General features: G+C 36.5%; 1 protein-coding gene across 1 annotated transcript in view; it reads left to right on the forward strand.

Moving 5' to 3' along the window:
- The window catches only part of LOC123246362 (scavenger receptor cysteine-rich type 1 protein M130-like), a 72399-nt gene that overhangs the window by 43436 nt on the left and 12725 nt on the right, over nt 1-16238 (forward strand). Inside the window, exons 3-7 of the mRNA XM_044675269.1 lie at nt 679-777; nt 1002-1322; nt 3230-3550; nt 9327-9647; nt 11946-12266. Of these exons, the coding sequence (XP_044531204.1) occupies nt 679-777; nt 1002-1322; nt 3230-3550; nt 9327-9647; nt 11946-12266 (1383 nt within the window). The remainder of the gene's footprint in view (nt 1-678; nt 778-1001; nt 1323-3229; nt 3551-9326; nt 9648-11945; nt 12267-16238) is intronic.

Consider the following 16238-nt stretch of genomic DNA (forward strand, 5'->3'; position numbering starts at 1 on the left):
GGTGGCAAAAAATTGGAAAATGAGGGGATGCCCTTCGATTGGGCAATGGATGAACAAATTATGGTATCTGCTGGTGATGGAATACTATTATGTTCAAAGAAATAATGAACTGGAGGAATTCCACGTGAACTGCAACAACCTCCAAGAATTGATGCAGAATGAAAGGAGCAGCACCAGTAGAACATTGTGCACAGAGACTGAAACACTGTGGTAAAATCGAATGTAATAGACTTCTCTACTAACAGCAATGCAACGATACAGGACAATTCTGAGGGACTTATGAGAAAGAACACTATCTGCATTCAGAGGAAGAACTGTGGGAGCAGAAACACAGAAGAAAAACATTTGCTTGATCACATGGATCGATGGGGATATGATTGGGGATGTTCACTCTAAAGGATCATCCTAGTGCAAATATTAATAATATAGAAGTAGGTCTTGATCAATGATACATGTAAAACCTAGTATAATTGCTCATGGCTATGGGAAAGGGAGGGAGGAGGCAAGGGAAAGAACATGAATCATGTAACCATGGGAAACTAGCCTAAATAAAATAAATTAATTAATTAAAATAATAATAAAAAAAAAAAGAATCTTGCACCCAGAGCTAGCAAAGGGACCCATGTAATCTCCTTTTAAGCACTTGTCTAACCTCAATTCACTGTCTGTGGCTTACAGCTCTGGAAAACTTTGTGGCTGATTCAGGCACCCCCAAGGGCTGCTGTGTTGGTGGGGTCTGCCTTGGCATGCTGCTTTGTGATCCACTTCCACCTCTGTGTAATAAATCTCTCATACTTGCCTTCTAAATTTTGGGGGTTGAAAAATTATTTTATCCTGCCTTTTTGTAGGTTGTGCTGCTCCACAATTCATTTTGAGGCATTATATCTTAGTTACTTAGAAGGTAATTTGGTAGAGATCAGATGGTCTGTGGTTCTTCTCTACTATCTTGGCTTTACCCTCTGATATCCCTTTTGTAATTCCAAACTATTTCTCTGTTTCAGTTGGAGCAGATATGAAATTGAGGCTGGTGAATGGAAAGAACCGCTGTGAGGGGAGATTGGAAGTGTTTCATAATGGAGAGTGGGGAACGGTATGTGATAATGGCTGGGACAATCAGGATGCCAGAACAGTCTGTATACAGCTTCGATGTGGAAATATCATGAAAGCTCATAAAAAAGCCCACTTTGGAAAAGGATCTGGACGCATTTGGCTTGATGATGTTGCCTGCAAGGGGAAAGAGCTAGATCTTTCAGAGTGTCAACACAGAGAATGGGGACAACACAACTGTGACCATGAAGGTGATGCTGGAGTGACCTGCTTAGGTAAGGTTTAATTAAATTATCTTCAGACATCAAGCAAGCATAAAATATTGTAGTGTCTGGACAGGAACAGAACCAAAGACATTTCTGTCACTTCACACGTATGGATTTGCAATCTTGGTTTTTGTAGAAACTGATTAATACTTTCTCCGTCCTATTCCTTTATTTTGATTGACTTTAATAAGGTAAATGATGGTGCATTGAGAATCAATTGGTGATACTTTCCACTTCAATGAATAATGGAGAAAGCTTGGATTAGTACATGATACACTTGATGGTGGTTCTGTTTAAAATATACATCTCTTTATTAAAACTACATTAAGTCCAGTTTTTCATTCTTCTCTATTTGTTCAATTTAAAATGTTAGATAAGTATAAATAGAAACAATTTTTTGCTTGTTTTTGTACTAAACTTCAACTTTTGAAGTTTACATACTTAGAACTGGGGTCAAATATACAAGCATACCCTAGGGCAGCCTATCAGGACAAGAATAAACGGGAATGCTCTTTGGGGGTTTAGAATCATTCCTCACATTCTAAATGCTTTATTAATTGCCATTTGTAATTCTGGCTTTTCTTTAGTAATACAACTCTGACGAACAATTAAGCATTTGGAATTTCTTTACTTGGTATTATAATAATTATTAAACTAAATCTAATAACTGTTTTGCTCCTTGAACAACAAAACCAGTTTTTTGTCTATTTATATTTTAACACATATATTTCAATGCAAAATTTCCTAACAGCTTATGAGTATCTCTTCCATATTTCCTTTTATTCTCTTTCTTCATTGGTTAACTATTATATTTGTCTATATGTTATGTTTTCCTTACAGTTGTATCTAGGCTGCAAAGGTTCTTATTTATTCTTATTTATTTTATTCCACTTATCTAATCACCTCTAGGTTTACTTTTAGCAGGAAAGATTGAAGAGCAGAGCAGGATATCCTTGGATGGATAGAAAAGATCTCCAGGATGGAGGAGGAGGAGGCTTCCCTATGGAGATATGGGCCTCCCAGAGGCACAGAGGTGCCTTTCTCCCTTTCTATACTTTGTTATGCCTGAAGGATCACTCTATCTTGAAGACTAACCAGAGGAGGGCATACAATTTTCTGCCCAATAGTCCCCACGTTGTGCATCTGCACTGTAGGCTCTGATAGATCATTGCTGTGGTTACTGAAAGTACCAGCACACCAGACCAGAAACAGGTTCTTCTATTGATCTTTTTATTGTGTTACAGGCATGTCCTTGGCTGTCTCTTGCCCTCTTGCAGAGTCCTATAAGACAATCAAAATTCCCCCACATAGGGAGCCTATTCCCACTTCCTGATCAATAATCCACAACTGGCTCTACTCCACTATGGCTCAGCCACACCAAAATGAGATTTTTTAAAAATGTAAATAATGCTAAGTGACATTCCCTCCCATTATTTTTTATAAAGAACTTACTCAGGGAAGGTAGGTAGTGCATAGAGCACCAAGCCTGGAGAAGAGAGCTCCTAGGTTCAAATCCAGCTTTAGATACTTCCAAGCAATGAGACCCTGTTCAAGTTACTTGATTCCAATCACCTATCCCTTACTGCTCTTCTGCCTTGGAACCAAACCATAATATTGATTCTAAGAAAGAAGGTAAGGGTTTTAAAAAATAAATAAAAAACTGACTCCTTGTTTTTTTTAAGCTAGTAAATTCTTTAATATTTTCCTATGTATTGTAAAATATAAGTACACAGAGAAAGGTAGACAATAAACTTTGTATTATGACCAAAAAAAAGGTAAAATAGATCTTCTGATCATAGAAATCAGGAAATGGTTATCTTCTCATCTTTATCCCCCAGGTATAGAGGAAAACAGCATGCCTAGGCTCCTAAGAGACCTTGCTCCCTCTTGTAACCAGGTCTATTTCTCTCTTCCAGATGGAGCAAACACCTTGATAAGGCTAGTTAATGGACAACACCAGTGTATGGGAAGAGTGGAAATTTTTTACCAGTTAAAATGGGGGACAGTGTGTGACCAAGATTGGGACCATAAAGATGCCACAGTGGTGTGCAAACAGCTAGGATGTGGAAATGCCATACAGGCTCATCAGAAGGCTCATTTTGGACGTGGATCCCGACATATTTGGCTCAGTAATTTTAATTGCAATGGGAAAGAATTAGATCTCTTAAAGTGTCAACATGGAAAATGGGGACAACACAACTGTGATCATGGTGATGATGCTGGAGTGACCTGCTCAGGTAAGGTCCCAGTCCAGGTGTATAAAGTCATCAGGTGAGAATGAAATTTCATAGAATGTAGAAATAGGAAGTACTAAATAAAAGAGAAAACAGTTAAAAATACAACAATCTGTCGCATTATACTTGCGAGTTTATGATTCCGATGTTATAGAGAATTGCATATCTTTCCTAGACCCTATTTCTACAATATAGTAAATGGTAGTACGCTGGTGATCAACCAAAAGATGACACTTTCTACAGGAAGGGAAAATTAAGAAGGCATGAATTGGTAAATTATTCAGGTTTTTATGCTATTTATGTAAAAAAATTAGAATCATATAAATATTTTGATATTTCTAACTTAGAATTTCCAACTTAGAATATATTTAAATAATAAATAACAAATAATGTTTAAAAAATGAACTACAACAGTTATTTAGAATAGCATATTATGAGTTCCTTCAAAGCTGAGTAACCAACTCACTGACAGATCCTCTTCACTCAGGGACAGAAGCTCTGAAGATCTCATCTTTTCTTTTTAGGCCTCTGATTGGTACATTGGCATTTGGTCAGTCTTCTTTGATCCATTTTTCATTAGGAAATGAGAATTTATCAATTATGCTTTTAAACCTATTATATATTTATCTATTATACTTTGAATAATAAAATCAGTTAGGCATACATTAATAGTTATTTGCATTTTTATTTTCTTTTTGTTCTCTCATTCTTTTTTGCTTCTTGGTTAACTTGCATTTGTGTATGTTTTTATTCTTTGATTTTGCTATTGTCAAAGTGTATGCCATTTTTCTGCTTCTGTTTTCTTTGGCTTCACTTCAAAAAAGTCTTCCTGAATTAATTTATATTTTTCATATTTTAGTTTTTAATTTTATTATTGTGTCCCATTATTTACTAACTGTGCCACCCATGACTTCTAAAAAATGGAGATCATTGTTGCGAATTTCTTCATCTCTTCAATTCTATAAGTCAAACTCTTTCAAAATTGGTTCTTTTCTCAAATAAAAAAGTACTTATTAAGTGTTTGCTATATGCCAGGCAGGGCAGCTACGTGGTACAGTAAATATAGTTCTAGGCCTGGACTCGGGAAGATTCATCTTTCTTAGTTCAAATCTAGCCTCGGACACTTATTAGCTGGGTGGCCTGGGGCAAGTCACGTCACCCTGTTTGCCTCAGTTCTTCATCTGTAAAAATGAGCTAGAGGAGGAAATGGCAAATCGCTCCAGGATCTTTGCCAAGAAAACTCCAAATAAGGTCACAAAGAGTCAGGCATGACTGAAACAACTCAACAAAAACAACCTATGCTTAACAACAAAAACAACACTGTGTTAAGTGCAGGAGAGAGAGATACAGAGCAACAGAGAAAGACACACACGCCGAAGTAAGGACTGGATAAACAGAACTAAGATTCATCTGTAAAGAGATGATAATTCAACCCAGTGAAGCCAATGAGATTACCCAATGAAATAAGGTAAAGGAGAAAGGGCAGAGGAGAGAACATTGGAGAACCTTTTAGATGAGAAACACTCATATTTAGTGAATGTAACCTGGATGAAGATCCAGTAAAGGAGACTGAGAAGGAACAGTCAGATACATAGGAGGAGAATCAGGAGATAATAGTGTCCTGAAAACCTAGCAAGAAGAAAGCATCAAGGAGAAGAGATTAATTAATAGTATCAAAAGCTACAGATTTGGTCAGTCAGTCAAACAACTGTCTTTGATTAATCACCTGCTATATGCAAGGCACTGTGCTAAGTACTGGAGATACAGAGAAAGGCAAGAGGCAATCTTTGCTATCAAGGAGTTCACAATCTAATAGAGAAGATAAGGATGAAGAATGAAAAGGCCATTAGAATGGCAATTAAGAGATCTTTGGTAACTTTAAAGGCCGAAGTTTCAACTGAATGAAGTAAAAAGAAAGACCTTCAAGAGTTAGGAAGAAAGGAAACGGAAACATCAATTGTAGACAACATTCTCCAGGGCTTTCGGCACTATATGGAGGAGAGATAATGGAATAGTAGCCAACAAGGATGAAGAGATGGAGGGAGAGTTTTTTGAGCATGAGAGAAATAAGGGCATGTTTGTTGTCAGTATGAAAGCAAACGGTAAAAAGGGAGCTATTGAAGATAAGTGAGAAAGTGAGTATGATAGAAGAGGCAATTTACTGGAGAAGATGGGATGTCGTGGAATCACTTGTGCCTGTAAAGGGGATTTCCTTGACAAGGAGAAGGGCTTCTTCTTCATGTGAGACAGGAGTGAAGGAAAAGAAAGTGGTGTAAGGCATCTGAATGATGGGAAATGAGAAGGGGACTAGAGGGAGCTCCTGTGGGAAGACCTCAGGTTTTTTTTTCCAGTGAAATACTTAGCAAGACTTAGACGAGAGAGTAGGAAAAGAGGAAGCCAAAAAGAGTGTCCTTCTTTGCTTCTGTCTTGTCTGAAGAGGTGACCTTTTTCCTTGCCAGCACCAAGCCCTTAACTTCTTTTTCCTCATACCTTTAACAAGTATGAACTGTCCCTTCAATCACTCCTTTGCTTTAAAATAAATAAACCCTCCAAATCTTTTACTTGATATTTTCCATTCCCTCAAGGTGTAGTCTTCTATATCTTTTTCTCTTCATTATTTAATTCCTGAAAAAAAAAAGCTGTCTATATCCTTTGCTGCCACTTACTTTTCTCTTGCTTATATCCCCACTACTTATTGAAATGGCTCTCATCAGTATGGCTAACAATCCCATCGTTGCTAAATCCAATGACCGTTTCTGAGTCTTTATCCTTTTTCACATTGTTATATTATTGGACATTGTTATATTGCCTACAGTTATTTTAAATGGAATTTTTTAAATTTATTGCTCTTTAACTTTATTTCTGGTAAATAGAAATGCTGATGATTTATATGGGTTTATTTTATATTCTACAATTTTGCTTAAGTTTTAAAGTTTCTATTAGTTCTTGGTAGATTATCTGGGGTTCTCTATTTCATATCATCTACAAAAAGTAATAGTTTTGTTTCCTCATTTTCTATTCTAATTCCTTCAATTTCTTTCCACTGGCATTTCTTATACTATATTAAGTAGTAGTGGTGATAATGGGCAACCTTGATTCACCTCTGATCTTATTGGGAAGGAATATTTGACATAGTAGAATTTTGGAAAAGTTAGATATAGCTTTTTGGCAATTACTCAACAAAAATAGAAAGGAATAGCACCTTACTAAAATTGGCCATGTATTACAATATAAAAACCACATAAATAAATGCAGAAAAGTGAAGATTACAAACATCCTTTACTGATCAGAATGCCATAAAAATTAAGCTAAACAAGGAACCATTGAAAAAAGGATTAAAAGTTAATTGAAGACTAAGTAACAATCCAGAAGAATTGGTGGGTCAAAGAATAAATCAAAGAAATAATGTATAACTTCATAAAATATAATTAAAAGAATGGGACAATGTGCTAAATATCTGGGGATCTAGCTAAAGCAATTCTTAGGGCAAAAACTGTCTCTCCATCATTTTCATAAACAAAAGAGGAAAATAGCATATCAATGAATTAGGCATGCAACTAGAAAAAATAGAAAAACAAACAAATTTAAAAATCTAATTGAATAACAAAATAGAAATTCTGAAAGTCAAAAAAGGAATTGCTACATTTAATGTCAAAACCCTATTGAAATAATAAATTTAAATAGAACTGATTTTTTAAAAAATAATAAATATATAAATCATTTCCAATTTGATAAGAAAGTAGAGGAAAATAATTTTTAGTAATAAAATTAAAAGGGAAATTTACAACTAATGAAGCAGAAAGAAAAGAAATCACTAGAAATTCTTTTGCCCAATAAAACAAACAGACTAAATTAAATGATGTGCATTTGTAATATAAAATGACCAGATTAACAGAGTGAAAAATAGAGAATTAAATAACCTAATATTAGGAAAAAATGAATAAATGATAAAAATCCCCCAAAGCAAAAAAAAATGACAAAATGGATTTACATGTAAAATCCATCAATCATTCAATAGGCAGTTGATCCTAAGATCACATCAGCTGTTTGTGAAAATAAAAAAAGAAGTGATCTTGCCAAATTCTTTCCATCTTTTTCTTTTCTATTTACAAATTACATTTCTTTTCCATTTACAAATATAGTCTTTATACTAAGCCAAGGAAAGTCAAAGGAGATAAAGAAAACTATAAATGAATATTCCTAATGAACATTGATGCAAACATCCTAAATAAAATATTAGCAAGTTAAAATAGCATATCAAAAAGAGCATACACTGAGATTGTGTTGGATTTTTACCAGAATTCAGGTTTATTTCAAAATTAAGAAAACTGTAAACATAAATGGCCATATTAATAATAAGGAAAAAACATATTATTATATCAATTGTTATAGAAAAGTCTTTTGAAAAATACAACATCCATTCCTTTTTAAAACACTCAAAAACACAGGAATAACTGAACACCTTTTCTGACTGCATTCCTTCAAAAAAAGAGAAGAAACTTTTAACTATTGTGGAAAAAATTATGGATTTGGAAATAGGAGACCTCAATTGCCAGTAATTAGCTACATGGTATGGAATAATTTGCTTTAACTCCTTCATTAAAAAATAAGCAGATTATACCAGATCTTCTCTAAATGCTCTTCCTGCTGTGAAAACTGGAAATTCTATGGGCTTAGTGTTTTTACTTTATGCTCTACTCTCATATCCTGGAGAGGATTTTGTTTTATTTTGTTTGCCCTGAGATGAACCAAGGAGACATTAGGCATATTCTGGAAACCAGGGAAGAATATTTTGATTCCAGTCTATTCCCTTCAACAAGCACTTATTGAATCTTAAGGGTTAGACGCTATACTTTGTGCTGAGGAAGAATTAAGAAGGGTTTTATGTAGGAAGTGACAGTTAAAGTGTGCCTTGAATGGAAATAGGGATCCTCAGAGCAGAGGCAAAGAGGGAGAGCATGCCAGGCCTGGTAGACAACTTATCTAAAAGATGGGTAATAGAATTTCATTCATGGGAAACAGCAAGTAGGACAGTTTAGTTGCAACATACAATATATGGGCATGAGTAATGAGAAATCAATCTGCAAAACTAGACTTGGCCCAGACTGCCAAGTCCTTTAAATGCAAAATAGGAGTTTCTCTTTTATCTTAGAACCAATAAGGAATGAGACAAGGCTTTTAAAATGCAAAATAGGAATTTCTATTTTAGCCTAGAAGCAATAAGGAATCATGGAGTCTTTTGAGTAGAGTTTGATAATCATCAGAACTATCTTTTAAGAAGTTACATTTGATAAATGTGTGAAGGAGGAATTGAAAAGGAGAAAGACCGAAAAAAAAGGAGATTAATTTAGAGGCTATTGCAATAAACAATCTATTTGAGAGAAGAGGAAGCTCTGGATTATTATATCACTTGACTTCTTATTAATCCGTGTCAACAATTAATGGAAACATTTTCTAAGGTACAACATCATTTCAAACCAGACTCCAAAAGACTTAGTGAGACCTACTATGCAAGATTTCCAGGGAAATTGGTTCTACTTGATGATACTTGACATTTTTATTGATTTCTTCCTTCCCAGATTGAGAATAGAAGTTGTCACGGAAGGAGAAGTGGTGACATGTCTACTGAGCAGAGTAGAACCATTCTAAAGTGACACTACAAAGCGAGTTCCCTCCCATCTTCACCCCATATGTACAGGAAAAGTAGAATCTTGGGTCTCTTGAGAAAATTTGCTCAATGAGAGTAACCCTATAAGTGATATTTATTTCTCTGTTGCAGGTGGACTACATCTGGAGGTGAGACTGGTAGATGGAAAGCACCACTGTGAAGGAAGGTTAGAAGTGCTATACCAGGAAAAATGGGGGACAGTGTGTGATAATAAATGGGACGATGAAGATGCCACTGTGGTATGTCAACAGCTGCGATGTGGACCTACTGGAAAAGCCCACAAGAAAGCTCACTTTGGAAGAGGGTCAGGAAGCATCTGGCTTGATGAAGTTGCTTGTGATGGGAATGAGTCAGCTCTTTCAGACTGTAGACACAGAGAATGGGGACAGCATGACTGTACTCATATGAATGATGCTGGGGTGACCTGCTTAGGTAAGGATCCAGTTTGTTGCTTTTGTTGTTCATTAATTTTGCTCATGTAAATTTATTCTTTGTAGTCCCATTTTGGGTTTTTTCTTCTTCTTAAACCCTTACCTTCTCTTTCATAATTGATATTTAATATCAGTTCTAAGGCAGAAGAATGGTAAGGGCTAGGTAATTAGGGTTAAGTTACTTGTTCAGAATCACAGTAATAATAAGCGTCTGGATCCAGATTTGAACCCAAGGCTTCCTATCTCCAGACCTAGCTTTCTATTGGTTGAGTCACTTAGCTTCTCTATAGATGGAAAGACCCAAATATCCTGTACTCTTAAAAAAAAACCTTACCTTCTCTCTTATTATCAATTCTAAGATAGAAGAGCGACAAAAGCTAGGCAGTTGGGGTTAAAGTGACTTGCCCAGGGTTGTACAGCTTATTAGTGTCTGAGGTTGGATTTGAACTCAGGTCTTCCTGATTCCAGTACACTGTCCACTGTGCCACCTAGCCACTCTTCCCTATACCAAAGAGGTTTGTCATTTTCTTCTCCAGCTCATCTTACAGATGTGGAAACTGAAGCAAAGTTGAATGACTTGCCCAGTATTACATAATTAATAAATGCTGGAGGTTGAATTTGAACTCAGTAATGAGTTCCTGACTTCATGTCCAGTGCTCTATCCATTGTGCCACCTGGCTGGGGTCTTATGCCCATTCCTTCTCTCTAATGGACCTATCAGCTCTGGACCAGGCATATAATCTGGACTGGATTCAATCCTCAGGGGCCTGACTTTTAATGAAAGGAAGTTTTCCTTTTGAGATTCTTCTGGAGGAATAAATTATTTTAAGCTTAGGTTTTGGATCCCATAGGGTGAGTGCCTCCCCAAAGGAGGGAGGAGAAAGATGTTTGATATACAAGATGATGCAGATATTGGGTACATGTTTCATTTGTTTCCCCTAAAATCTGTATTGGCAGATGCAAACTTAAGCCAGAAATCACTGATTTAATTCATAATGACAATTATCATCTCTAATTGGAGGCTGATAAGTCACTGGAACACAGAGCAGTTTGTGAGACCACTGAATGCATGTACCCACGTTTTACCTAAGAGCCACATAATTCAAACAGCTTTGGGGCATCCTCTTGCTGATACTCTTCTTTTCTAATGAAGAAACTGTCTTTGCCCCCACTTAGCTGGAAGAGATAATTCTCCATACCTCTCAAAACCACCAGTTCACTTTCAAGGCTAGGCACAGTTTTGTCTTGAGGTGGATGCTTGGTCACGTACTCAGGAAAGGAAACAAGTACACGAGTTATCAAGGTCCTGGGAGCAAATTTGCCTAGTCAAAGCCCCCTAGTGTAATTGCCATGTGAGAGTAGTTGCCATGGTGCCTTGATGAGGAAAGGACAGCCCTACTTTCCTCTCCCTAAAAGTCTTGGAGATGCAGGTGTTTCCAGAAGGCTGAAGGTATTGGGAGCCAAATGGAAACTGTTTTTCCTTTTAATAGACTTAGGACCCCTCCACCCTCCAACAATGTTCTGGAATTAGAGAAGACCAAAGGACTAGAGTTGTGTATGTGTGTGACAAATGACAAACCTTTTCAGGATTGAGCTACCATGTGTTTGGAGAGAACCATGAAGCTTGTCATCCCCCCAAATCCAAGAGTGAATCACTTTGTCTATGGGGCTTTCAGAATTTTTCAGGGGACCTCTGGGTACCTACTGCCTACTATGATTTCTATAGATCAAGTCAACCGTTTCTACTAAACTAACAAGAGCAATTAGACAAGAGAAATAAATTAAATCCATAAAAATGGACAAAGAAGATATAAAACTATCCCTATTTATTTATGACATGTTTTACTTAGAAAATCTAGAAAATCATCAAAGGTAAAGTAAGCTTATTAGAAGCACCTACTGCTTCAAACGCTGTTACTTTCCTCTAATCTAAGTTTATCTAATCTAGAGGCAAGAAGGTGGTGTAGTGGATAAGGTGCTGGACCTGGAAGTAGGAAGTCTTCGGTTCCAATCTGGCCTCAGACACTTCCTAGCTGTGTAACCCTGGGCAAATGGCTTAATCTTGGTCTATCTCTGTTTCCTGTTTTTTTTTCCCCCCATGGTTACATGATTCATGTTGTCTCCCTCCCTTCTTCCCTCTTCCCTCCTGGAGTTGACAAGCAATTCCACTGGATTATACATGTTTTTTATTTATAAAATATTTATATTTATATTTATAAAAAGCACTTTAGCACAGTTCCTGGCACACAGTAGAGGCTATAGAAATGCTCATCTCCTTCCTTTCATTTTTCTGCGTTAGGTGGAACAGATCTGGAGTTGAGGCTGGTGAATGGAAAGAAGTTCTGTGAAGGGAGATTAGAAGTGCTGTACCAGGGCGAGTGGGGGACGGTGTGTGACTATGGCTGGGATGAGGAGGATGCTGCTGTGGCGTGTAAGCAGTTGGGATGTGGGTCTGTCGTGGAGGCCCATGGGAACGCTCACTTTGGAGAAGGGGCAGGACCCATCTGGCTCAGTGAGCTTGTCTGCAGCGGCCAAGAGTCAGCCCTCTCGGACTGCGGACACAGTGGATGGGGACAACACAGCTGTCGACACCTTTGGGATGCCGGGGTGACTTGTTTAGGTAAGTTCTTTCTACGTTTGAGTTTAAGGCATCTTTAGTTCTGGAGGTGGCACAGCAATCAGGCCTGGGCTGTGGTATTTTGGGTCTCTTCATATCTGTGTGTGTGTGTGTGTGTGTGTGTGTGTGTGTGTGTGTATAAATGAATGAATGAATGGAAATGACATTTATTAAGTTTGGATGATGTGCAAAACTGTGCTAAGTACTAGAAATGCATGTCAAAGTCAGGTAGGAAATGAATTGTTCTAGTTGAAGATTAAGTGACTATTCAGAATGTTAACTCAAAACCAGTGATGGGCAAACTTTTTAAAGAGGGGCCAAAGGAAAGGGAATGCTCATCTGTCAGTCTGTTTCTAAGGCAACTCTTTCGAAGTTTCATTGTATTGTATTCGTCAGATTAGAAATAATGTCCCACAGCCCAATAGAACATTTCAGGGAGCTGCATCTGGCCCGCAGGCCATAGTTTGCCCATCACTGCTCTAAACTATATATATTTTTAATTAATTTAGTTAATTAATTTAGAATATTTTTTCCATGATTATATGATTCATGTTTTTCCCCCCACTCCTCCCACCCTCTCTCAGAGCCAATGCACAATTCCACTGGGTTTTACGCGTGTCATTGATCAAGACCTATTTCCATATTATTTATATTTGCATTAGGGTGATCATTTAGAGCAGTGATTCCCAAAGTGGATGCTACCAACCCCTGGTGGGTGCTGCAGCGATCCAGGGGGGCTGTGATGATGACAGGTGCATTTATCTTTCCTATTAATTGCTATTAAAATTAAAAAAAATTTCCAGAAGGCTAAGTAATATTTTTTTCTGGAAAGGGGGTGGTAGGCCAAAAAAGTTTGGGAACCACTAGTTTAGAGTCTACATCCTCAATCATGTCCCCATCGACCCATGTGATCAAGGAAATGTTCTTCTTCTGTGTTTCTACTCCCACAGTTCTTTCTCTGGATGTGGATAGTGCCTAAACTATATTTTAACACGTATAACCTTTTCTTTATTCAAAATTCCTTAAATTGTCTTGATTGAGAGAAATGCCCCAAATTATTATAGGACTGTGTGAATTTGACTAAGCAATGCTTGGATTCAGAATAATGTCCAGTGTGCTTAAAATACAGAGTACAGCACTGGTATGTTTTTCCTCAAGAATATATAACATAGGGGACATCTAGATGACTCAATGGATTGAGAGCCAGGCCTAGATATGAGAGGTCCTGGGTTCAAATCTGGCCTCAGACACTTCCTAGCTGTGTGACCCTGGGCAAGTCACTTGACCTCCATTGCCTACCCTTACCACTCTTCTGCTTTAGAACCAATACACAGTATTGATTCTAAGACAGAAGGTAAGGGTTTAAAAAAAAAACACATAACATAACATAAAGAGGAAAACAAACACAAATACAGCAATGAATCAACAAACAAAGATAATGAAATGGTATATAGAATGAGTCACAAATAAGATATTAGGATATTTTGCATTGGGATGCATTTAAAATGTAAATATCTATAAAGATGTTGATTTTTTGGTTCAAAAGTATTTAAATCAATTCAGTTATCTGATTAGAATAAAGGTATCAGTCAAAGAACTGAGGAGAAAATAGGAAAGCTAAAAAACTCCTGACTTAGACTATGTTTCAGCATGGGCTAGTTACTCAACTTCTTTTTTTTTTAAACCCAGATAAGGGTTAATCAAGTATTGGTTCCAAGGCGGAAGAGCAATTATTCAACTTCTAAAAAATGTCAGAAATGAGTAATTGTAGGGAAGAGTTCAAATTTGGCGTTTTTTTTTAAGTGCTTATTTTATATTTATTTAACTATGCTCTAAGTTGTATAATATACTTATAAAGATGAGATAAACATTAATTAACCAAGAGAGTATATGGACAATTTTGATTCTATAAAATAAAAAGCTTTTGCACAAAATCAATAGTTAAAATTAAAAGAAAATAAATCTTTATGGGAAATTCTTCCAGTAAAGTCTCCTGATTTCTAAATTATGAAGAATATTCAAATATTTAAGAAAAAGAGTTGGTCCCCTTATAGACAGTCAAGATTATAATGAACTAGGAAATAAACCCAGTTTATCAAAAACCGAATGAAAAAGTGCTCCAAATCATTAAAAAGAAAAATTCAAATTAAAACAACTCTAAAATTCCACATGCCACCCATAAAATTGATAATTTTAACTTCACATACATCAAATTTCCCTTCCTTCATCCTCACTATGCTTTCTGGCTGTCCTTTATATTTGTTTCCCTCATTACAATGTAAATTCTTAGAGACTCTGCAAACTTTACAATGTTAAATAAATGACAGCTGTTATGGTTCTTAGCCTCCATTCCCCAGACTTTCCATTTAGTGATGATTTTGTTCCCTAAAATCTTTTACTGCACTCCTGCTAAACTCAAGGAAGTTTTATAGAGAAGTACAGGGCTATGCTGCTGAATATTTAATAGCTCTTAAATAGAAATGTATTCACACATATTTTTACCTTTAATCTGCATTAGTTATACTTTCTTAAGTCTATATAATCAATAAAATAATAAAGTAAGCCCTTATTGCCATTTTTGAAATATAAATCTTCACATTGAAAATTTAACAATTGACTTTTGAAAGTCAGTTAAAAGTGGCTCCAACACACCCCTGGAAAAGGACACAAATGTCCCCCAAAACATTAATGGTAGCACTTTTTGTTATAGTAAAGAGTTGGAATCTGAATGAATGTATCAATCAGTTGGAGAATGACAACAAAATTATGATTTATGAATGTAAAGGAATATTATTTTCACAATAAAATTATGAAAAAGATATATTCAGAGAAACTTGAGGAGTCTTGTATGAGCTAACATGGAATAAAATGGGTAGAACCAGAAGGACAATATATACAATAGTGTCAACATAGTGAGCTAAAACAACTTTGAAGGACTTGAGAATTTTGATCAATCACAACTCCAGAGGACTAAGAATGAAACAATGCCATTTACCTCCTCATAGACAGTTATAGACCAGAGGTGCAGAAAAAGTCAGTCTGTATTTGGATTTGTTTTTCTTGACCATACTTATCTGTTGCAAATGATATATATTTTTTAAAACAGAAAGGAGAGGGTGTACAGAAAATCAGTATAGTGTTATTGTAAAAAAAAAAAAAAACACCGGAAAAAAAAGAAATAAAATAATTTAATTGATTTTTTTACTACATAGAAGGGAATAGAAGGAAGTTTTAAGGGAGACAGGCAAGTCAAATTTTGGAGTGGCAAGCCAACAAAAAGTCAAAGGAAAACATTCTTCCATGCAAAGACAACTTAAGAGATTGGTAGTAAAGGTCTGTGTCATGGGGTTGGAGAAAGCCCAGAGTACATGTAGAGAGAATACTAGTGGTAGGCTTTAGAGGCAGCCACGACAATGGCAGGACCCTCTGTAGCTTCAGAATCTCTCAGCCTAGAGATGGTAAAGGGATCAAACAACTAGTCCGAAAGAGATTACAGGGAACCCTTTTCTGGCACTAGGTCAGCTGGCACTAATTGACAACTTTATTACCCATAAATATTTCTGAGTTGCAGTTAGAGGGCTTTTGATTGATGACAAGGGAGTAGCCACTCTGGTCACAGTTCCTAGCAGAAGAAAAGCACTAGTGCTTATGGTTGCAAGAGAGCAGGACACATGGTCATAGTTACAGGGCCAAGAGGAATACTAGCTCTTGTGGTTGCAGGGGAGTAGGAACTCTTACTGCAAAGAGATTAGAGCACAAATCTTAATGACTGCACCTCTCCTTGCATCACACTATCATAGAAGCACTAAAAACATACAGATCCTCAGAACTAGCTCTGAAAATAAGAACACTGAAAAGCCTGAACCTTGGGACAGTACCTGCTCCTCCCATCCCTTCCATCTCTAGGTGGGCAGAACCTGACTTTAATATAAAATTCAAAGTTAAAGAATAGTCTGGGGAAATGAGTAAACAACA

The sequence above is a fragment of the Gracilinanus agilis genome, chromosome 4 (assembly GCF_016433145.1).
Source record: "Gracilinanus agilis isolate LMUSP501 chromosome 4, AgileGrace, whole genome shotgun sequence".
NCBI classification, from domain to species: domain Eukaryota; kingdom Metazoa; phylum Chordata; class Mammalia; order Didelphimorphia; family Didelphidae; genus Gracilinanus; species Gracilinanus agilis.